Source organism: Arvicanthis niloticus, chromosome 17 (genome assembly GCF_011762505.2).
Source record: "Arvicanthis niloticus isolate mArvNil1 chromosome 17, mArvNil1.pat.X, whole genome shotgun sequence".
Taxonomy (NCBI): Eukaryota; Metazoa; Chordata; class Mammalia; order Rodentia; family Muridae; genus Arvicanthis; species Arvicanthis niloticus.
This window is the reverse complement of record NC_047674.1, coordinates 27,524,297-27,548,707: the sequence shown is the minus strand read 5'-3', so window position 1 is coordinate 27,548,707 and position 24,411 is coordinate 27,524,297. Positions and strand designations below refer to the sequence as shown.

Below are 24,411 nucleotides of genomic sequence, written 5' to 3'. Positions count from 1 at the left end.
AGAAAACCTGGATTAATCTTGGTTTCAGTTTGTCAGTAAAATTTTTAAGTAGAAGATTAAATTAATATTAAGGCATTTTTAAGTCTAACACATTTTAAAAACATGATGTATGGCTATCCATTTACAAATCATCAGGCCAAATATCTATAACTATTTTAAACTCTACTTATTAATTTAATGTATCTGATTTTCCTTCTTAAGTACTTTGACTAAGTACCTCTGGGGTAGTGAATTAATCTTCACAAAGTTACTTTTTCTTAATAATTTCAATGTTACAAATAGGCTTAAAATTGTATATAAACTTAGAATTTGATTTAAGATTACAAACCTAATTACACCTTTAATAAAAGGGAAGATTTGAAGAGTTTGGAAATGGGATTTTTTGTTGTTGTTGTTGTTGTTACAAAACAAGAAAAATTTGGGATTGTGAGATGGTACACATGTTGCTTTTCTAGAAGAGGAACCAAGTTTGAGTCCCCACATAGTGGCTCATAGTCATCTGTAACTCTACTCCCAAGAGGGATCCGATGCCCTCTTTGGCCTCTGAAGGCTTCTTCACATGGTATACATAAACTCATGCAGGTTCACATACATAAACAAAAAATAAAACCAGTTTAAAAAATTAACAAGATAATTCTACTTGTTAGATGTCCTCATTAGATGTTCATGAGCAGCTCAGAACAGACCACTCCAGACCACACGTTTGGGGGGAGGGGGGCTATTCAGGAGATAGGGCAAAGGTGGGGGGAAGAAGATGGAAGAAGAGGGAAGAAGAGGAATAAGAGAAGTAGAGGCTGGCCATGGCCACGTGGAGAGAGAGGAAGAGAAGGGGTGGGGGGAGACAGAGATGCTAGAGGCAAGAGAGTAAGAGGGTACGAGTAAGAGGAGGGGGCAAGCAGCCCTTTTTATACTGAACCAGGCCTACCTGGCTATTGCCAGGTAACTGTGGGGAGGAGCATACCTGGCTGTTGTCAAGTAACCGTGGAGGTGGAGTTTAGACAGAATACTAACAATACTGATAATAACTTTACTAAGCATACATAGTAATTTCCTGTTCTGTGTATTTCAGCACATTTTTAGACTTGGTTAATGAATCCCTTTGATTTTGAAAAGCCCCAACTGCTGCACAAGAATACTGACTACTGTCTTATAGGTATTCACAGATCTCTTGAACACCATGTGACCTTAGGTCAAGATGTTAGCACACAGAACAAGCAAGATGAACATGCCGACTATCTCCCCTTCCCATGCAGCATCCATCAGGGCGTTAGAAGCCAAAGCAGCATGGCCTGTAATGTTGCCGAGTGAATGTTCCACAAAACCCAAGAGCTCACAAAGGTGGCTTGTGTTGGTCCCAAGGCACTTGCCTGTAACCTTAGCTCTCAGGAAGCTGAGGATCTTGAGGTGGATCTTGAGTCTGAGGCCTGAAGTACATAGCAAAACCCATCTCCAACAAATCAAATCAAATCAAATCAAATCAAATCAAATCAAATCAAATCAACTACAAACTCTCACACTAGTTGGTAAAAAGAAGGAGATATTATGAAGACAAGAAAATGAGATGCTTATAAACTATTCTCTTCATGTCTTAAGTCTCAGTCATTTTCTTTCCTTTACCACATATAGCTGGGGAGAAGAGTCTAGACATTCCCTGGACAAACTGTATTTCATAGTGTTAGTCTTGACCAGCAACCTCAAGCCACCGTGCACACATGATGTCTTGGGCATTAGTCATAGTCCACAGTCATTGGCTTAAACAAGATCTCAATCTAACTTCCTTTTCTTGGATAACGGTGCCTGGGTAGGTAAGTGTTTGCCAAACTGTAGATGGAGCTGGACCATTAGCCCACTCAGACGTCTAGGTTCTTGCTACCTCACTGATCCTCATTCTTTTGGACTGTGGCCCTTATTGTTGTGGTTGAAACAGGGTCAATATGCTACACTGTTTTGGAGGAGAAGATATTCAGTTCAAGTTTTGACTCTTGTATAGTTCCTTGAGTAGGACAAAGATTTTGCTTGCTGAATGAGAAATTACTCTGTGCCTGGACAGAGGTACATTGATATCATTGCTCCAGAGACCAAAAAGGGAGCTTTTCCTTAAAATAACTATTTGCATATCTACCACTAACTACCTCTTCTTCAATTTTTGTGTATTCATTACTTCTGTGTCTTGTTGAGTAATGAAAAGGAGCAAAGACTTACTTTGGCTCATGAGTCTAAGGGTTTTAGTCCATGAACATGTTGGTCCCATGTGCTTGGGCAGATAATCCTGTAGACAGAAGGATGGGGTAAAGAAACTCTCCCACCTCATTGTAGGATACAGACAGAAGAAGATCCAGGAATAGGCTCAGGCAAGAAATAGCCCCACAGACATACCCCAATGATGTACCCAAAGACCCTCTTAGTGAGATTTTACTATCTTCTTGACAAGATCATCTTACTGTGAATGGACAGAAATTAATTGCTGTTGAGAAGGGTCATCACAGAGACCCAGATCTGAGCTCCAAATTGAAGCCTTTTTTAATAATCCAATCAAGTTGACAACCAAGCTCCAACAGCATGCTCCCCAACTTTTTCCATCTTGTCTTCTATGGAGGGATTACTAGCCTAACTCTGTAATCCATGTTTCAGAATGCTCACTCTACAGTTATGTGAGACCAGTTTCTTATTAAAGGATGTATTATTTATTGCCCTGCATTTTCACTGCTTATCACAGTGTGTTCATATGAATGCCATTCAAAAACTTCATATATCTTTCAGCAGATAAGGTACATATGGTACTTAGGATTCATGTGATTTATCCAAAGACTAGATAGATGTCTTCTGAGTGGAATAGGTAACAGGTGGTTCTAGGAGGGAATTGGGGTGAAAGACAAGGGAACAACTTTATGTAAAGGCTCTTCTCATCTCTGGGATGTGTCTAAGCTTATTCAGAATTAATATGTGGCTTTGGACATGGCACTTCCTTAGGGATCAGAGTTTTCACTGAGAAAGAAGTTGGGGGGTGAACGTTTTCTAAGCAGGTCCTCCCTCCCTTTGGTGTCTGCCCTTTCCCTCCCTCAACTTTGACTTCTGCAAACTTCGCACTAACTTATCTTAACGATCCTCAGCAGTTACCAGGAAGCTTATCTTATCTGGAGGCACATCAGCTGATTTTTGAAAAGTACAATATGGTAGGTTCAACTGGCTACTTGACCTTGGCTTCTGGCCTCATATAACAAGAAGTGTGATGGAAACTGGGACTCTCTAGTTGATGCTGCTAGGCTGATGGGGTGTCTGTGAAGGAGACCCAGACATTTTCTGTGATTTACTGGGAGAAGTAGTTCATTTGATCAGAAGAGGAATATGAAGACCTTCTCTCAGTGTGTGTGTATGATATATTTGCATATATAGTTTTTATTGTTATCACTTACTTCATGACTTTAAAACCTTAGGATGGAATCTTTACTGACACAGAAGTGATAGAAATTGCTCTCTGTGTGTGTGTGTGTGTTTTATCAGTTTGATAGATAAAAATATAGTAAGAGTCTAAAATGCATTTCTATTATGAGGGTTCACAATATTTATATGCTTTTGACTGTTTATGGTTTTTATTTTGGATATTGTAATTTTTTAGCAATATGTATTTTTATTGGCTGACAAAAGTCTCTTAATTTGTTAGGGTTATTAAAAGCTGATGTGAGCCAGGAACTTTCTCCTAGGCTTTCATTTGTGTAAGACTTTGTTTCAGTTCTAAGTGGAAAGTGTTACTTTTTTTTTTTTTTTAACCACAGTTGGGAGATTTCTACTCCTAAGATTCTTATCAATATACAGAATTTAAAACTATCCTGTGGAAAGGCTCTGTTTTCTTCAACAAGCTCTAGTATGTTCTATCACATTTTGTTGTCTAGGTGCCTGGTGCCAGGAAGGCAGGATTTATCTTGGGCTCCACATCTCTCTCTCTCTTTTTATATTGGTTATTTATTTATTTAACATTTCAAATGATATCCCCCTTTCCAGTTTCCCCTCCATAAGCTCCTTATCCCATACCCCTTCCCCCCTGCTTCTTTTAAGGGACTCCCCACCCACCCGATCACTCCTGAATCACAGCCCTAGGATTGCCCAACCAAACCCAGACACTATTGCTGATGTCAAGAAGGGCTTGCTGACAGGAGCCTGATAAGGCTGTCCCCTGGGAGGCTCTGCCAGAGCCTGACCAATACAGATGCTGATGCTCGCAGTAGCCAACAATTGGACTGAGCATGGGGACTCCAATGGAGGAGGTAGGGAAAGGACTGAAGGAGCTAAAAGGGTTTAAAACCCCATAGGAAGAACAACATTATCAACCAACCAGACCCCACACCACCCCCAAAAAGCTCCCAGGGACTAAACCACCAACCAAAGAATACATCACTCTCTAAATTTCAGGCATAAGACATGGAATGTAAAATGTGCCTTGTACATGTTTCTTTGGCAAATAGCAACAACAATGACCAGTAAAATGCCATCAGGGAAGATAGCTCAGTGGGCCTGAGTTAGAGACCTAGGAATCTGTGCTTGGTGGGATGTTTGTCATTAGTACTGAGGAGGGAGAGGAAGTGAATAGATTCCTGGGCTTACTGGCTAGCCTGCTTGGCAGGTTCCAAGCCACAGAGAGACCTTGTCTCAAAAACAAGAAGACAGTGTAACATGTAAAGTTGACCTCTGCCCTCCATACACTTGCACATACACACATGACCACATATTCACACATATTTAAAAAAGTTCAAGCATAAAGAGCATGTGGGGACCAAATGTGTGGTTTAGATATTTAAATAATAAGCATCAGGGTACTGGAGAGATGGCTTAGTGGTTAAGGGGGCTGGCCGCTCTTCTACAGAACCCGGGTTCAACTCCCAGCAACCACATGGTGGATTTCAGTTGTCTGTAATTTCAATTTCAGGGGTTCTGATTCATTCACACAGACATACAAACAGAAATAAGGTGCATGCCTGTTACCCCATCACTCGAGAGGCTGAGCCACACTAACTGGCAGTCCCAGCCTGGAATTGCTGTGTTTATCTAAAACATGAACTTTCTAGAACATGAACCTTGAAATCCTAGAGCCAAAATTTAGAATCTTATCAATGATAACCCTCAATGATCCTGTCTTAAAATTTTCTTTTCTCCCTCCCTCTTTCCCTCTTTCTCGGTCTCTTTCTCTGTGTTTCTGTGTCTCTGTGTATCTGTTTCTCTCCCTGTCTGCCATTTATCTGTCCCTGTTTCTCTCTCTCTGTCTCTTTGTTTCTCTGTGTTTCTCTTTGAGCCTCTCTGTCTCTGTTTCTCTCTGTCTCTGTCTCTGTCTCTCTCCCTCCCTCCCTCTCCCCTCCCCCTCTCTCAGGCTTTGGGATATTCTATCTTGAGTCACATTTTTTTTAGATTTTATTTATTTACTTATTTACTTATTTATTTATATAATGAGTACACCATAGCTGTTTTCAGACACACCAGAAGAGGGCATCTGATTTCATTACAGATGGTTGTGAGCCACCATGTGGTTGCTGGGAATTGAACTCAGGACCTCTGGAAGGGCAGTCAGTGCTCTTAACCACTGAGCCATCTCTCCAGCCCCTTGAGTCACGTTTTAAGGATGCACTGTTTTGTAGGGATGTATCCTTGACCATTGGTTGTTTTGAATGCTGGGAACCCAGAGCCAGGTCTCACCCAGGCAGCAAGCACACTGATCATCTTCCCAGACGCTATGCTTGAAGTGTTAGCTGTGAGCTTCTCCTGTGCTCTAGATTCTGTGTTGACACAGTAACAGTGATCTATTTTCCAACAGTTGGGATTAGAAGTGACTGTCCTCATCCTGCAGAACGAATACAGAAATGTGTGTTGCAGCAAGTGCTGGTGGTGTGAACACATTTTCTGGAGTCTATGTTCATAAACTAAACATTGCATTTTTGGAAACAGTGAATCCAGAGGAGTGAAGTGAAGGGGAAAAGCCACCTACCATTTACCCTCATAGATGGATGTTGCCAGGAACTTGTGATTGTTGGCTTTTAGACATTTTCTACCACCACATCTCTGTGCATTCATGTACACATACATGTTCATGTGCTGTACACATGCATTTGCTGACCTGTGTATGTGTTGTATATGCTAAGATCATAGCACAAGCTGCCTTTTAAAATACTTGCAGGATTTGCAGCTTTATCAGCATATAACTGAAGTGATAGATTGCACATTCTTAAGTTGTACAGTCTGGTAAGTTTTGGCACAGACATATATGACACAGCTCTTGCCTCAATGGTGTTAGTGAACATACATAGCAAGCTGAAAATTTCCACTTACCTTTGTGAAATCCTTCCCTCTTGCCTCCCCACCCAAGACCACCTGCACTTGTCATTGGAAGTTAGCAGAGATTTCCCAGAGTTCTTGTAAGAAGGGAGCAGACCAGCACTCCCTCTCTCACCTCCCCGGCTCTTCCTCTTCCCATGGCTATTTTGAAACTCACCCGTCCTATTGCATTTCTCAGCCTACCACTCTGTTCTCTTTACTGATTGTGATGTTTCCTTCTGAGTATGTGTAGGAACTTACAGTGCTAATAATTTTCCCCTGAGGCGATGCATCTGTGTCTTCTTCCTTTCTTCTCTTCAGTGGCATGGCCAGAGGGAGACTGATAGACTTTAATGATCTCAACAAACCAGTTTTTGGCATCCTTGACTCCTTGACTTTTCTTGATTGTTTTTTGTTGTTGTTGTTGTTGTTGTTCAGTTTTTTTTTCTGTGCTAATGCTAGTTCCTTTCTCCTGATTTATTTATTTATTTATTTATTTCGCAATTTCTTCATTTACATCTTTCTTTTTTTCTTAGGTAGTGGTCAAGACTCTTCCTTTGCATCTGCCATTCTCTTTTCTTCTCGTCCAGGCGGGCAGTTGGTGCTGCAAGCCCCCTATTCCTTGCATCTTGTCATTGATCTTATTTTATAGTTCTATTTTTTATTTTATTGATTTCACTCATATTAATTTGACTATTGTCACCTGATATTCTTTGCAATTTTTAGATGGAGAAATCCTGTCAACTTTGTCTTACCAAATGCCAGTTTTGTGATCTTGTGCAACAGTTTTTTGAACTCTTCTGTATCCTAGGATAGAGAAGATTTCTATCTAGGTCTAACCATTGTTGAAAGAAGAAAGTTAATGTGTCTGGCTATGATTCAAGATTTCTGTATCTGCCATTGAATTTTCAAGTTTCTTCTTCCTCTTTCAAAGCTCTGAGAATAGGAACAAAATCTGTATGTTTATTGTAGTATTAGGTAGATTGACTCTTTATCATTATTTTATGGAGCTCTCTTTATTCCAGGATATATGTTTTTGTGTGTGTATGTGTGTGTATGTCTACATATCACATATATACACATAATATATATGTATATATCTTTAATTCATATACATACTTAAATATAATATACATTTAAATATATTATACTTCTTAATATGTTACTATAATAAATTCTAATGTGTTATATTTATATATATGTAGGTATGGAGCCTCCAGGTATGGGCACTCAAGCTTGCAATCGCAGCATAGAAAAGGGTATGGCAGGTGGTTGGTGATACATAATGCAGTATTTCCTCCCAGTGTGAAATGAATTTGTTTCTGTCAAACACACAGCATGAACACATAACAAGAACATGCTTTATCTCATCAGAATGGATCAGATATTCTTTGAAGAGCAGTGGAATGATCTCTAAAAGCGGAAGCTTCCTCTGATAACGGAAACCTCAGTGATGCCAGCTTCCTGATGTCACAGATGTCACAAGGCCCACGGGTATGAGTAGATGTTGAGCTTTTGACCTTGTATAAGGGTAATAAACTTAAAAAAAAAACAGGAAGAAAGAAGGAAGAGTCAGGTCATTCTATCTGGGCAGGTACTCTCAGCTTCTATGTCCTTGGAAATCCACAAGAAAAATCAGCTATGGATTTACATGGTAACAAAAATTACTCATCTACTGCAACAAAGTAGATTGCTTTATAATTCAGCAGCTTATGTAGTAAACATTAATATGTAAAATGGGTTCCAAGAGCGTGGAATGAAAGAGAATTAGGTGGTGTTTCTGTCTTAGGGTCCATCTCTGAAGACTTGACTGAACCTGGAGAAATCACACTCAGTGGCTTATAGGTCAGAGGCTCTTGTACCTGTCTGCCCTAGCACTCTGTTGAGCTGCTCTGAGGGCAAGCAATTCCTGAGAAGGGAGACTAGATGATGTCATGTGATTGTCACAGCCCAGCTCTGAGGAGGCCTGGCATTTCAGTTTGTATTAGTCACATTGACCTGCCTTGGTACAGTGTGGGGAGAAGATCAGAAGTAAGCAGGAGACTTCATCTGGAGCCATCTCAGAGGCTTGCTTCCTATTGTACCTAATAGAAGCACCTTTTCTGGAGAGCTCATGATTAGCTTCCCAAGTGGTCATTCTTTTGCTTAATCTATCCAAGAATAATCAGAGACAAGAATCTTGTTAAAATGTGAAAAGACTTTTGCAAGTTTCATAGAAACTACTAAATCTGAGGAAGGATGTATGTTCCCTTTCCCTCCCCTCCTCTCCCTCCCCTTTCCTCCCCTCCCCTCCCTTCTCCTCCCCTCCCTTCCCCTCCTCTCCTCTCCTCTCCTCTTCCTCTCCTTCCCTACCTTTCTCTCTTGCTCTGAGATAGAGAATGTAAAAATCAAAAATTTCAGATGATGTTTGTTTTTTTTTTTTTCCAATGGACTGAGTATGTCCATTGAGCATGATTCCTGTTCTCAAAACCCACATGGACTTTTCAGGGGTTGGGGAGGTGGTAAGAGTGAAGGGTAGAGACCAAGACTTCTCGACTGATTGTAACTTTTAAGTCTATAAAGATAGGAACAGGAGTTACCAATGTCCAGTCTTCCCCTCTGTAGGTTAGCAAACTGGAATTCACTAAGGGCAACTGCTCAGGCCAATTCAATTACTATCCATGAGGAGACTCCCGTCCCCCCACCCCCCACTATTATGAAATTGTAAGAGTTCCAAATGAATTTACTACTCTGTATTCACAAAGCAAAGCTGAGGCTTTATTTCCTATTGAATGTCCTAGGAAAGTGTTGGAGACCAGCTCCGACTGTGTGTTCAGCTATCTAAGGAAGTGATAGTGGGGTTGGAGACAATGTAAAGCAGGCACCCACTCACACACACTCAGTAGATGAAACAAGATCTAATGAGCCAGCTACAACAACTACACACATACACACTTGCACACACATTTGGTGGATGGAGCAAGGCTTCAACAAGCAGGCTCCACTAACTGTCCCCCCCCCCCCTTAGACTTTTTATACAACCTAAGACAAAATTCTCTACGTAAGAAAAGATTTCCTTATAGCCACAAATTACATATTCTCCAAAGATAATCACTGTAAAAACATATCCTTCAAAGCCAGATTAAAATCATCACAGAAAAGATTACAACAGAGTTATTGATTACGTATTCTTGTTTTGAAACTCATACCTAACTGAACATTTCCTATCTATCTTTCTGTCTGTAAGTTCATCGTAAACCCAAAGTGATAACTCCCTTGTCACTGATGAATGAAGTTGAAGCAAGCCAGTCTATAGTAGCAAGATTTTCCCTATGCTCAGCTGATGATGATTGGTATTTCCCAAGAAACAGATCATCATCTATCTTATGTCTTAGTTTTGAAGCCTTGTTGAGCTGAACTGGCTAATCATCTTTTCTCTACTCTTGTTCTCATAATAGAATTACTTGCTCTTTGTTCAGAACCCTGTCTTTTCGTGGTACACACCAAAACTGATGGCCACTTTCTTGGAACATAAGATCCAGGAACTCAGACCCAACTTAGAATAAAATGTTTTCTTTAATCACTAACTTGTCCCAAGCCTATTTTCCTCTTACAAGGAAAACTACATCTTGTAAGGCATGAAAGCTCACCGGACTCCTTCTCTAACCTCTGCAGCCCTCACTGGTCTACAACGAGGGTCCCCACTCCACTCTGAATTCTAACTTTATTATTTCTTTTGGGCAAAACAACCTAAACCATCTCCTTAAACTTTATATCTATTACCCTAACTTCCTAAAACTGTTTAAATCAAGTCAGTAATTCTGTAAAATCATTAGGTCATATAAACAATATTATTTTATGAAAGTCTATCTTCATATTGATCTACAGGAAAATTGCCCAATAGAGTGGGCTGTCTCCCAAGAAGAGATCACACCAGACTACAGGCAGTGTCTCTCATGCCCAGTCACACTATCCTAGATATATGAAGAAAGTAGCAATGACAAACATGAGAAACCACAGCAGCAGCAAGAGGCAATCCAGTGACAAAGTCCCCGAGGCTGTGCCTCTCAAGGTGCCTCCATCGTGGCTGTGCAAAATGGTGGACTGTCTCCAGGGAGCTCACCTGCCCCCTGCAGCTCCTCTTCCAAGGAATCCACCAGTTGAAGGTGTCATTAATTGGTAATTTGTTACAGATGTTTTTCTGCTTTGCTTTCTTGTTTAGGTAAGCCTTAAATTTTCATTAAACACACACACACACACACACACACACACACACACACACCACACACCACACACACACACACACACAGAGAGAGAGAGAGAGAGAGAGAGAGAGAGAGAGAGAGAGAGAGAGAGAGAGAGAGAGAGAGAGAAAGAGAGAGAGAGAGAACCCTCAGCTTATCTTTGGGTTTAGGACATTTAGTCTTGAGACACTTTTTACGTCTGTGCTGTTTTTATGGGGGTTGTATCTGTGATTGCTTAGTTTTTTTGTTGCTGGGATGGTTTGTGTGTGTGTGTGTGTGTGTGTGTGTGTGTGTGTGTGTGTACATGCATGCACAGCAGAATACCTGTGGAGGCCAGAAGACAGCTTACAAGGAGCTCCCTCTTTTCTTCTCTCATGTTAGTCCTAGGGATACAACTCAAGTTGTTAGTCTTGGGGACAACTGCCTTTACCCATGAACTATCTCACCATTCTCAGAAATGCCTTTGATTACATCTGGTTTCTTTAGGGATTCCTAGCTTTAAGGGGTATGGTTCTTTTTATTGGTTGGAATATCAGACTGAATGGGGAACATCCAAGACCTTCTGGTCTGAGGAGACTTTCAAAGGTGGTTGGATTAGACTCTCCCTTTGAGGAGGATGTAATCTAGCAGTCTCCGAGATGCAAACTTTTCAAAGCCTTTATAAATAGACACATACCAAACCCATATAGGACCACGTAGGCTTTTCACATATTTTTTTCAGTAAGACTTGTTTATTTCTAGCTCTGAAGGACCTCAGCATTGGTCTTTCTAGGCTTTGATGGGAGCACTGAGGACAAACACCATTATTCATTTAGATAGTACCAAAGACGTAAGTGTGAAGGATTGATGAAGACTGTTTTAAAGATAAATAACCACGACAGACATGGGCCATGTTCTTAAACACTGTTATTGTCATACTTACGACAGTAAATGATATCAAGAGATCTAGAATTTAGGTAGAACCATAGGCCAACCACATCAGCAGAGGAGGAAAAGATCTGCTCACGAGGAAAGACTTTCATAATAGTTTGCTCTCTGTTGATGTGATAAACACCATGCTAAAAAGAAACTTGGGGAAGAAAGGGCTTATTTCATCTGATACTTCCATGTCAACTCCATAGTTGAGGGAAGCCAGGACAAGAACTCAGTCTGAAACCTGGAGGCAAGAATTGAAACAAAGACCATGGAGAAATGCTGCTTACTGGCTTGCTCTCTGTATTTGTTCACACTGCTTTTTTATTCAACCAAGGACCACCCGTCTAGGGGTGAAAACACCCACGGTGGCTGTTATTTCCACATTAATTATTAAAGGAGACAACTTCCCAGTGGCTTGTCTACAGACCAATATGATGGAGACATTTCTCATTTAAGGTTTCTTCTTCCCAGATGATTCTAGATTGTATCAAACTGACAAAGCAAAGCAAAACAAACATAATTTTGAAACAATCCGTTCTAATTTTTGGAAGGATTTTGATTGTTGCAAATATCTTAGTTTGAACTCTATAAATTTTCAGGCTTATGAAATGTTATGTCCCCTCTCCCAACTCTATAGCATTTTATCCCATGAAGCTAAAAATGTGTCTCATGTTCATGCATCTTTGAGTGTCTGGCTTAATGTTGAGTATGTCAGTCAGTGTGTGGTGTGTGATTGACTGCATGTGTGTGTTTTCTTCATTCTCCTGCAGCGGGGAATAAAGGATAAGTGATTACATAAAGTCCCACTCTGTGTGGAGACTACACAGTAAGATTCTGGTGTCATGTGCTTGCTGGTCTTTCAGCAAAGAATGAATCTTTTATTCATGATGCCCATAACTGCAGAGATGATTTGGCTGAAATGTGGGTAACTGGTCTCTTGACACAAGGGCAGAAAGACAAACAAAAAACAAAAACAAAATAACAAAAACAAAACAAAACAAAACAAAACAAAAAACCAATGAAGAGTAAGATCAAAACCCAGACTTTATCTCAAACTTGTTACTGACTTGACCAGATATGACATCTATTGAATTTTCAAGAGCTCTGCCTGGTCAAATAAATGCTAAAGGTGTTTGTTTGTTTATTTCATTTTGGGTATTTTAAAATGTAGCGTTGCCAAATGGAATGTGCATGCTTGAGGCAGACAACTGTTACTCTAGTCTTTACATAGGCTATTTATTTAATAGCAACCATACCTTTTGCACAAGAGATTATTTTGAGAGATCAAAACAAAAATTTCCCCAAATCATTCAACAAGGAAGAGACAAACCAGGTTGTACCTAAAGAATACATTCTTTCTCCACATGGAGGGCGTTGGTTAATTACACAACCCATTGGTTCAAAAGCTACTAATGTGAAGAAAAACAATTGTATAGATAACTAAAGTCTGTATTAGTATTCTAAAACACTTAAAGTGAACCCATAACATCTTTCTTACAAGGACTCAAGAGGCCATTTGGAAACAGGGGGGAAGAGCCCAGCTATGGGGGCTTTGGATTCTGTCTTCATTTGTACAAGCCAGTGGCTTAAGATAATTATCCTCTTGAGCATCCTGTCAGTTGGTGGAGGCTGCAAGGGATGTGAGCCTAGTCAGTGCATGAAGAGCTGGTTGCACACACTTAAGTACATGGCATGTGCCAGAATCTTCAAAACCTTGACACAGAAGTTTCAAGAGTAACACTGGCTGCAGAACTGTGCAGTGTCACCCTCAGAGCACAGCTCCAGGGAATTTGGTCTACCTACCCGCTCTCTGAGGACAGCAAGAGACTTACTGCCCACCAAGCAGGAGTTGGGCTAGTTTTTTGTTTTGATGATACTTGAAGGTCCACGGAGATAAGGTTAAAACTGGAAGTTTATTGCATCAAATCTCTAAGACAAACAGTGGAACTGGTGAAGATGGTAACAGCTATTGCTGAGTTACCAGAGCCAGTTTCTGTCAATCAGCAACTGGGTTCCTGTATTGTAACTGATAAGTAAACAGGGAGGTGTTTAGAAATAGGGTGGCAACCGTATTTGCATAAGGCTATTAGAGAAGTCACCTTTTGGAGTTGACAAATTCTGGTGGTGGGAAGCTGAGGAAGAAGGATGGCTAGGACCTCTGGCTAATGGTGAGTACCTTTGAGGGTTTATTTATTCATTTATTATTCATTTAATCAAAGATGGCTTTATCTCAAAGGGAAAAGCCCTTTTCAATACAAGCTTAGGTTAAAGATGATAATTACTACAAGCTTTGCTTGTGAGAAAAATAGTAATAGTAACGAGAATAAAAAACAAAAACCAAGCCACAGAGTAATAAGGTTGAGCTCTTGAACTCTAGCAGATGAGATGGGATTTTGGTTTACAGTGTTGAGAAGGACGAGGGTGAGGTTCTGGAAGGATGGGAAACTCTAGAGCATGCCTCCAGGATGCCCAGGGATTCCTGAATCATTCCTGGGAACCAGATAATTCTGGAAATGATGTAGTGAAGTGTTCCTGACTGAAAGTGTTGACTGAGAGACTGTGGGATCAGGGGGGAGGGTTGTGAGGAGGATGGTGAGGGATGGTGAGGGGAGGTGAGGTAATCGGTCAGGAATCACTGAGCTCCCTGCTTGCCCGAACCCCAAACCCCACCCTGGTGCCTTTTTATGACACTCGGCTTGACAGTGAACATTTTGTTCTTCTGAAGGTGTCCAGAAGAGTATGTAGAGCAAAATAATACCAGAACTGAGCCTAAAACATTCCCACTGAACATCTGTTTTTCATTGTAGTTTCTTTCAGACATTAAAAATTAAACAGGAAGTGTGCTCTGTATCTGCCAGATTTTGGGTACATCACTGCCCCAGTCCCCTTATGAACATCTAGATCTCACCTTGACCATTCTTTATGGATAGTAACTGAGACAGACAGTTTATATTTATGCAATCCTGCACACAACCTATGTTCTTTTTCTTGTCCACTGGGGCTTGGGGGCATTGAACTTAGGACCTCATATATGCTGGTTAAGTGCTCTATCATGGAGCCATACCCCCAACGTAGTGTTTAACTCCTAATCTTGTAATTATTTGCTTGGATTCTAGGTAGCTTGGTTCTCTTTGTGAAGTCTCCTTGTCTAGAAAGCCAGCCAGCATATTGGTACTAACACCAAGCTCAATGGGTAGTTTCTTAACATGAACTAAGTGTAGAATCCTTAGTATCGTGACAAGAGAGAACAAGAAATGCTGTCATAGTTCATCACTGCTAAGTTTCCCTTTCCTGCTCTGAGCACATTCTTCTATTTGGCCAGCTATCTGGGTGCTGGAGCTGCTAATTTGAAAGGGACAGATCTTCCAGAGGGGCTTGGGGTTCTCCCTATTTCTAATTAAGTTGTTGAGGAGAAGAGTTTGGTCTTAAGGCATTTTCCTACCTGGTGCCTACATACTTGTGGGTCCATAGAGCAAATGAATCGACAGGAAGAGTGGTGGGCAGGAAGGGCGTGTCCCTGGTTTTAAGAGCCCTAATGATAAAAACAAATTTTATTAACCACACACTAGTACAAACTAGCGTGTGGATGGGTTCTGGTTCTTGCAAACGTTTGCATGTTTACCTGCTGTATTTTTGTTTGTTCATTGGTTGCTTGGTTGGTTCCTTTGCTCATTCATTCCTTCTTTACCTCCTTCCTTTTCTCCCTCTTTCCTTTTCTCCCTCCCTCCATTCCTCCCTCCCTCTTCCCCCCCCCCCCATCCTTTCTTTTCCTTTTGAGACAGAGCCTTGCTATGTAACCCTGGCTGGCCTTGAACAAGTGAACCTCCTGCCTTAGCTTCTCAAGTACTATCACTACAGTGCTTTGTTTTCTCTTTCTGAATACATATTCTATGCAGTGGGGATGTAGTTCAGTGGTCAACCCCACACTTAGCACATGTAAAGACTCGCTCAACTTCCAGCATCCCCATATAAATCCGATCTAAATGCAAACGATAATCTTTTCTTTTTCTGTTTATCTTGTTGTTGTTTTTCTAACTAACTGTAAGAGGGCAGGTTTTCAAAGCAAATGTACTTTCTTAAATGCCAGTGAGCTGTGTATTCTCCTCAATTCTTTCCCTCACTTCATGGAGAAAGTACATTTTCTGTCTCTACATTTACTTCCATCTTTCACCTCAGTGTCCTTAAAAATATTTTTGTCATGAGGAATATTCTAGAACCTACATCAAAAATACAGACCCGTGCCTAAAATCTGCTTTGGTTTTCATCCACTTAGTGTGAAAGTGCTCAGGACTCAGGAGACGTTACCTCAATGATGATCTGACTTGCTCTTATGTCTCCACCTTTCCTTGTTTCACTTGGGCTACAGGATCTCTCTGACTCTAAGACCTGGTACATTCTTCTTTAGCAGGGCTCCAGGCTGGCCTGGTCCTCCTGCCTGAGCTGTGCTTCTGAAATTTTTCTGCAAGCCACCATCCGTGGTAGCCTTCTCAGACCATCTACTATAAATTATCCTCTTATACCTGTTCACATTATCTTTCTCTTTAGATCATGTATTGTGATCCAAATCTCTTATAAGTACCTCTTATTTATGTTGTCTCTTTCTTTTAAGGTATAAAGTTTATAACATAAGGTAGTTTTATATCCCTTAGTTCTGTCTGGTACTTTCCTATATCTCCAATGTCTGAAGCAACGACCTGTGTCTAACCCCCATAGCAGTCTGAGGTTCAACATGTTGCAGTTGAAAGCCTGTTTGATGCAGAGTTGGTATGTTTCACTCTACAAAATGCTAAGGCCTGGAAATCCTTATCAAATGAGTCACTAGCCCATTTCAGTCCTCTGAATACTCCCCATGACCCTTCCTTGGGAACCCCTCAAAATCCAGACACTTGACCTGGCTTTCTTCCAATGTCTGTTATCACTTCCCACCCCCTTACCATCTTATAAAGAGTATTTCCACATAGCTTACTTTAAATGTGTGGAGTCATTAAAAGTGAATGCTTATTTCCATTAGAGTGGGTCTTCCCACCTCAATTAACCCAAGAGGAACTGTCCTGGTTGTACCAAGGGGCTCATCTCTTAGCTGATTCTAGCTCTTCTAAAGTTGGCAGTCATTGTGAGCCATCACAGTGCTGAGGGTTATCAACATGACTTGAGAAGGTAGCATGGTGGTAGCAGATAATAATACAAATACAGGATCTTGCAAGTCCAGAATCTGTAAGTCTGGCAGGCAGAGTTGATAGGGTCATCTTGAAACTGATCCTAAAGAGGAGCAGGTGTGAAACTGAGGCAGGATTTCTATCACTATAATGGCACAGTGTACTCTCTCGAAATTCCATCTTCCCATCATTCTGGCTCGTCAGTGCTTCTGCTGTGGACCTGGTAAATGTTTTTAAGGTCATCTTGACTTTCATCTAAGAAACTGGAAATAAATCTGGCTGACTTCATTAAAATTTTATGTAGAAAACTGAAAAAAAATGGTGAGGGAAAACTTACCCAAAGGTTTGAAGAGGAAAATCTGGGATAGAGGGGGAGGTAAGATGGCTCAGAAGGTAAGGGCACTTGTACAAATCTAACAACCCAAGTTCAATTCCCAGTCCTCATATAAAGGTGGAGGAAGTAAATTGATTCCATATGAGTTATCCTTTGATTACCTCATGTGTGCTATTACATCATATACAATAATAATGATAATCAATCAAAAACAGGAATCAAGAGAATTCTTCCTAGAACAACTTGTTCTTGGAATTTTTATTAAGGGTCATCTTTCCTCCAGGGATTGTTGTAAGGGGTAATAAAATGTGGCTACAATCACATATAGAGTTTTTTCCTGCTGTGATAGATCCCAGAGCTGACTTTAGTGCCGTGATCTCCTGTCATATGTGTAGAAGGAAGTCTCTAGTCAAGGGATGGTTGAATACCGTTTGAGTGGGATTTGACGCTGTCTCTGTCCACCAAGCCACATCCAGCACAGGCTACATATCTTCTTCCCAGGAAACAGACCTTTGTCTCTTTCCAGTGAACCATCCACACAGCTTCTAGTTTCCATTCCCAGAATCTGTAATCCCCATTGCTCAGCATCACTTAAGGATAGTACATACTGTTCTGTATTTGGTGTCTTTTGCTTGAGATAATTTTGGGGAAGAATTTATTTTTAACTTTGAATTAATTCCATATTTTTAGAGCATGCTGTCTTTGAGAGACATCAAGTCATCATGTCCTTACACCAGTAATTCCTTCCTTGTTATCACTATTTCTGCCTTCTCTTTAATGATTCTGTTGATGGGCTTCTGAGTCATTTTCAGTTTCAGTATCATGGGTATGACTTCTTTGTGGACATGTGATTTAATTCTCCAGGAGTTAAAGTACTGAGAAATGTTGCAGATTTTTTTTTTTTTTTTTAGTTATACTATCTTGTTCATCTAATATGCAAAATATGTATCCTTTACACATGAAGCCCAATAAGTCTCCACAAATGTGTAGACCGTGATCTTCATCTCAATTTCGATGCCCCCTGTACTTCTCACATCCACCTCTGCAGATAATCACCCATCCTCATCTTCCACATCGCCTAATCCCTTGTGGCTTTGAAAGACAAAATCTATGGGTTGCACAATACAGATTCTTTTAAGTGTGACTTCTTTCTTTCAGAAAACAGTTCTTGGATTAATTCTTGTCACACACATTGGTGCTTTATTCTCTTTTATTGTTGAGCAGCGTTCCCTGAGCACAGGTGGTCGTTCATGTACTTACTGGTGGGTGTTGCTGCATGTCCCATATTTCATATATAAGTGAAGACACTGTGGGCACTCACAGAGCACTTGTTTGTGTGCATACATTATTATTTCTCTCAGGCTAATACACAGGGGGAATTCCTGGCTCCTGCAGCAAATGTTTAATCAGAAATGACTGTAGTGTGATGCAGTCATGGTGTCAGTTGAGGCTCTCCTGGCAAAATATGTTCAGTGTCTGAGAACTGGGAATGCACATGGCCTTCCAATACTTGGTATTGCCATAATATTTTAAAAATAGGATGTGAAATTGAATTGTATAAATTTAATTATATTAATGTCTGTAATGATCGATAATGCTGAATATTATGAGTTTACTGTTGAATGATGATTTTTTCTTTTGTTAAATTTCACTTTAGATCTTTTCCTCATTTTTGAATTACCTGTTTCATTTTCTTTATATTGGCTTACAAGAGAGTTTTGTAAATTACAAGTATACAAGTCATCCTTCAGCTGTGTGGATTTTATTTATCAGAAACTCTGGGTTAGTATATTTAAATTTCAATAGCCTTTGAAGGACAGGCAATCTAACTTCAGCAAAGTCCAAATTCCTGTACTAAACCAAAGAGATTTTATGTTATAAAATATGATTGATTTTAGTTTTGTCTATGAAAATTTTCCACATATATAGCCAGTTTTCTACCATCATGTGTTGGAAAATTATGTTTTCCCCATTCACTTGCTTATAAACTTTCATGAAATGCCAAATCACTCTCTGAGTCTGTTTCTAGGTGTCCATTTCTGGCCTTTGTCTATTATATAGAACTCTGTACCAACACCACACCACTACAGTTATTTTAGTTGTATATGAAATCTTAATGTCAGGTTGTTTCCGTTCTCAGACTGGATTCCTATTTTTTTTTTTGAAAGGGTGTTGGATATTCTAAGTACTTAGACTTTTCAGGAAAATTTTAGAATTCCCCTAAATTGTATATTTATATAGTAAGTTCTGATGCTGGGAAAACAGTCGCAGTCACAGTGACTGTTACACAAATACACCTGGACTCAATTAAGGTGTGACAAATTCACATCCCAGTGACACATGGTCAGGGGCATGTGATGCAGTAACTGCTCGGAGGTCTGAACAGCTTACTTATGCCTTAGTCACTGTACACATGGGAACAATTAGAACTGCTGGTGGTTTCTCACACAGTTGCCCCCCTCCCCTCCCAGAGTTTATTCTTGATTCTTGCTGATGGCTTTTTCCATGGCCAAGTTTTCCCCATGGATCTTCCCTGGGTAATTTGGGCCTGGCCAAATATGAAAGAGCAAAGAGAAGTCAATGTTTCAGGAGAGCTGAGGTCTCTGGGTAGAGGTACATCACTCTCCCATTGTCATCTACAACCTAAGGCTTGAATGTCAGATCCAAAACTCTTCGTCTATGGCTATCTTGGCTCATTCAACCAAGTGTGTGCATGCATGCGTGTGTGTATGTGAAGCTTTCTCTGTTTCACACACAAATCACACAGTAATATAAATGTCAAAATTACTTTCCTTCCTGTCGTCTGCCTGTGGATCCTGTTCCCTAACTGGGCTGCCTTGTCTGGCCTCAGTGGGAGAGGATACACCTAGTCCTGCAGGGACTTGACAAGCCAGGGAAAGAAAGCCAGTAAGCAGCATTCCTCTTTAGTCTGTACTCCACCTCCTACTTCCAGGTTCTTGCCTTGAGCCCTTTCTGTGACTTCCTCCAATGATGGATTATAGCCTGTGAGGCAAACAAACCCTCTCCTCCCTGCCACGTTGCTTTTGGTCAGAATAATTTCATCATGGCATTGGAAAGCACACTAGAATACCAGGATGAGCCTTGGGGAGATCTGTCTTAGACCCAGGTTGGAGGAGAAGAGTTAGTCAGTTGGGTAGATACAATGAGGTGTCTTGGGAGAAGGAACAAGTGGACTCTGCTTATGAACAGGAAGGACAGAAAGACACAGGGACACAGAGTTGATCGGCAATAGCATCCTGCCAATAAGTCCACACGGACACTCTAGGATATTGTTTTTTCCTCTTGCTAAAGTAGAAGGGTGCCAAAGAACTTCATGAGTTGGCTTAGATTCTTAGGGGTTCTCTGGAGTCAGCGCATCCAGAAGATACTGATGAGGTGCCAGAAAGCTCCCACAGAGCTATCAATAAAACGAAAGTACACGATGATTGTCATGGATGAAGAGGGTGGGGGGGGGAATGTTGCAGGTAGGATAGGGTTCCCAGGAGAAACTGGTGACTCATCCACATGGGCTGACTGCCCACCACATACATATATGGAGAAAGGTAGATCAAGCATGAAGTTTTTTGCTCTGAGCTAATGATGATGTGTTCATTACTGATATAGGAAAAGTTGTGGAGAAGCCAGCTTTCATGGGGGTCAGGAAACAAGGCTAGAGGATACCAGGTATTAGGTTCTGCAGGAAGGAAGACTTTTCTCTTGATGCTTGTACTTCTTATTGTTGGGGCAGAGCGGCAACTACGGCAGAAAGATGGACAGAGCCGGAGTAGGTGAATTGGGGGATCCAGGAGAGAATGCGCATTTCCTATGATGACAGGCCATATGAGATCCGTGGCTGGAGAATAACAGCTCCACACACACACAATTTCATTAGGAAAAGAAAAAAAAATGAAAATCAAATTTAAAAAAAAAAATGTTCTTTAATTACAGGAGGGCAAAGTAATTTATTCTTTGCTTGTTGTGGTAAGATCTCCTGAAAGTTATGGAACTGGTTATATTTGTATGTTTTTAATACGACAAAAAGTTCCCAACTCCTACAGTGGACTTGTGATAAGATCAGGGTGCAGGTAGCCAGCTCAGGTAGATTACAACATTTGTAGTTTAAACTTAACTGCACTATTGGCCAAGTCAAATGAATACACTTTGCATAATATCCCATTACAAAACATGCCAGTGCTGCGTTCCAAATGGAAGGAACTGACTGCCCTCCTAGCAGTGAGGGATTTGTTTTGATTTACTTCATAGTAGAAATGTCAGGGAACCAGATGATGAAATAGGTTCATATATGGGTTCAAAACTGTAGTCCCAAATCAGTGGAACTGGTGCCAGATTGCGTTAGAGTTTTATAAGGTTGATTTTGAAAACAAGATAGTTTGAAGATATAAAAGAACTTTTTTTTTTTCAGAAAAATTGGCAGATACTAGCTGTATTCTGAAGGACTTGATTTCTATAAATCTTCTGTTTGCTTCATCGATTGGAGGCACTCCTGGTTCAGATGTGCCCCTTGATGCTGTATCCCATGTGTTCACAAACAGCTGCATTCCATGTCTTCAAACCCAAATAGAGGCTGAGGTGGTTTGTTGCTTCTTGAAGAATCTGGTTAAGGGAAATATCTTACTGTAATAACTCAGTCATGATGAGCAGAAAAAGGTTTTGACCACAACTGTTTTTCTCTCTCTCTCTCATTTTTTTTTTAGTTGACCCATGGAAAAAGAAAAGAATTCAGGTTTCCTCATTTCAAAAACATGGCTTTAACCCCAGTTACAACTGAGCGAACTTGGTTGAATTATTTAAGCAGTCTGATGCTAGTACCAAATAATATAGTCTTGGATTTTGCTCAGACTCATGCTGCGTATGATCCAGATAATAAGAGTCAAGGGTAGCAAGGAGCAGACTCAACTCAAGCTTTCAGACAGCAAAGGCTTGGTCTTTCTGCTTTGCAGTGTGTGTCACCAGTACCCATGAGCTGTCTAAGCCACTGGGCAGAGAAGAGATGTCAGGAGCAGTTCCACCCACCATAAGGAGCAATACAGGACTGGCTCTGGTTGTGTTCTTGGCTAGCAGTACCTCCAGGCTTGACTGTCTACACCCCACCCGGCTCAGCTGGATTTGATGGCTAGTCTTTAGATCCAGCCTGCTTGGTGTCTAATCCTCTTAGCGCTGTGTTGTGTGGACCCCTTACTTAGTGTCCTCTGTGCCTCTGGGTCATCATTTGTACAATGGAGAGAACAACAGTGTGGCATTGGCTGAGTTGGGGAGTGAAGAGTTGATTTGGGAGTCACAGAGAGCCACATTATGTATAGAGGAGGTACCACAAAGAGGCTTGAATTCTTTTTCTATTGGTGATGGTGTGGGGATGGTACTCCAATCCTTCCTGCAAGTGAAGACATCAAAAAAAGCCTCATAATAGAGTCAGGACATGGATGCATGGTACAACTCAAAACCAACCATTAATGTTTGCTTTATGTGAAGCCCCAAGAGATGATGGCCTCCTTAGAACAGGTTGGTTATCTTCATCCCAGCTGATAGCTATAGATTGAAATTTGAGATGCTAGACTGCTTTAGCCTGAGCCTGACATGCTCTTTCCATTATAGAACATATCTAAGCACCCATGGAGTGTGAAGTCCTCTTGCATGTTGGGGCTCATCTCCATGCCCTCTTGCACTCTCCCCAACATGTGGTGGTTTGTGAGATTGTCCACACCACAGGAACCGATTGTGCCCCCTGACAGGTATCAGCCAGAGGTCATGTCTGGGAGTAAGCTGGAGGACAGCCTGGTGTGTGTGTGTGTGTGTGTGTGTGTGAGAGAGAGAGATATTTGTGACTAAACACTATGATAAACATCATTGTTTATCTCAGCTTCACCAACCCTGCAAAAACAGAGGAGAGTGATTTAAGCAGTTCCCCTGAGATGGATTATGACGTTGTCCTTATGGTTAAATATTTATGTGGTAAGTTTAAGAATTCCCAGTAAGTGAGACAGCAGCATTTTTGAACAAGTCATGGATTTTGGCTAAAACTCAAATTTCATGGTGGGCGGGGTAAAAAAAAAAAAAGCCAAAACATCTGTGTATTTAAAGAGAAAAAGCGTGCTCACATGGCTAGTCTGCAGGTACTTGATGAAGGTACTTCATGGCCCTGGGCTTATTTCCTTCAGCTCTTCATCTGAGGTAAGAATCAAGAACTGTCTGAAGCCTGTAAAAGAAAAAGTATCTGCAATTCAAAAAAATGTGCCCTCTTAAAACCATTAAGGAGTTTCATATTTATTCCTAGCTTTGGGGATTTCTGTATCCTTCTTCTTATGGGTGAAGGAAAAAGCCACAGTAATAGATTCTTTAAAAGAAAAAGGACTATTGTTCTCAGACCTCTGACAAGCCTCTGTGACTCTTGAGAACAACCCTAGGCACTGACTATTCTTTGAAAGTTTAAGGGAACAGTCTTGGATGGCCTCCTGGCTCATGTTCTAGTTCAAAAATTTCCTTTCTTAGTTTTTGTTTTTATTATTATTTTATGATGCCTGTGTGTACTGGTATGTAAAACAGCAGACATGTACATGTTGCTCCAAACTGCTACATGGCTGTGGTTTGGACTGACACTGTGCTTTCTAGCATCTGCTCAATTTTATGGTTTTAATTTTTTTCAAATGCAAAAACTTTGTTTCACTTCCTCTTAACTTGGCTATTTTGAGGAAATCCTTCAAGAGACTGGTAAGATATAATTATGAAAAAAAATCTGGTCATTGTGATTACTGCTGTCTGGTTCAGTAGGAATGAATACAATATTATATACCAGAAACCTACTCTTATACATATGTGAATTTAATAAACGTGTGTCAATTGACTGTCCTTTATGACAAGGACAAATTAAGACAATTACATAAAAAGCAATACAAGTTAAATATTTTACTTGTTGTTTTACAAGGTTTATTTTTCAGCATCTACACTGATTTCTCTTCTAGACCCTACATCAGACAGCACGCATCAACTGCCTAGTGAAAACATCATTACCATCCTGTGTCATTGCCATCAGAGGGACCTTAAGTCAGACAGCACACATCAACCACCCAGTGAATACACCGTTACCATCTTGTACCATTGCCATCAGAGGGACCTCAGCCATCAATCATTAGCACATGGTTGACAAACGAAGAATGGGGCTTTGGGCTTTGGCAATTCTGACAGTTCCCATGTATTTGACAGTAACGGAGGGCAGTAAGTATTGATTCTAGATGAGTGGTGTGTTTCTAGCTTAAGTAATTCTGGGAACATTTGGCCCCATTTAAGCTGCTTGCTTCCTGTTGCTTTGGGATGAATTTTATGCTAGAAAATTATTTCCTCTTCATTCATTCTTTATTGTAAATCTCTCAGAAGGAATTCCCTATTGTGAGTGGGTTGTAATTTTCGAGTTATATAAATCGAGACTTAACACAGTACCTGCATGTGGAAGTCATTACAATCATTCATGGAC

General features: G+C 40.6%; 1 protein-coding gene across 10 annotated transcripts in view; it reads left to right on the top strand.

Annotated features, from left to right (window-relative positions):
* The window catches only part of Il1rl1 (interleukin 1 receptor like 1), a 58,019-nt gene that overhangs the window by 18,526 nt on the left and 15,082 nt on the right, over positions 1–24,411 (top strand). For 5 of the 10 annotated variants that reach the window (XM_076914964.1, XM_076914958.1, XM_076914957.1 and 2 more), the window contains one exon: positions 23,903–24,155. In XM_076914964.1, coding sequence (XP_076771079.1) covers positions 24,077–24,155 — 79 coding nt within the window. In that variant the 5' untranslated portion in view covers positions 23,903–24,076. Of the gene's footprint in view, positions 1–2,884; positions 3,367–7,623; positions 7,792–13,297; positions 13,604–23,008; positions 23,115–23,902; positions 24,156–24,411 lie in introns of those variants that run through there. The other 5 variants (XM_076914960.1, XM_076914962.1, XM_076914961.1 and 2 more) reach the window with 5 other exon arrangements.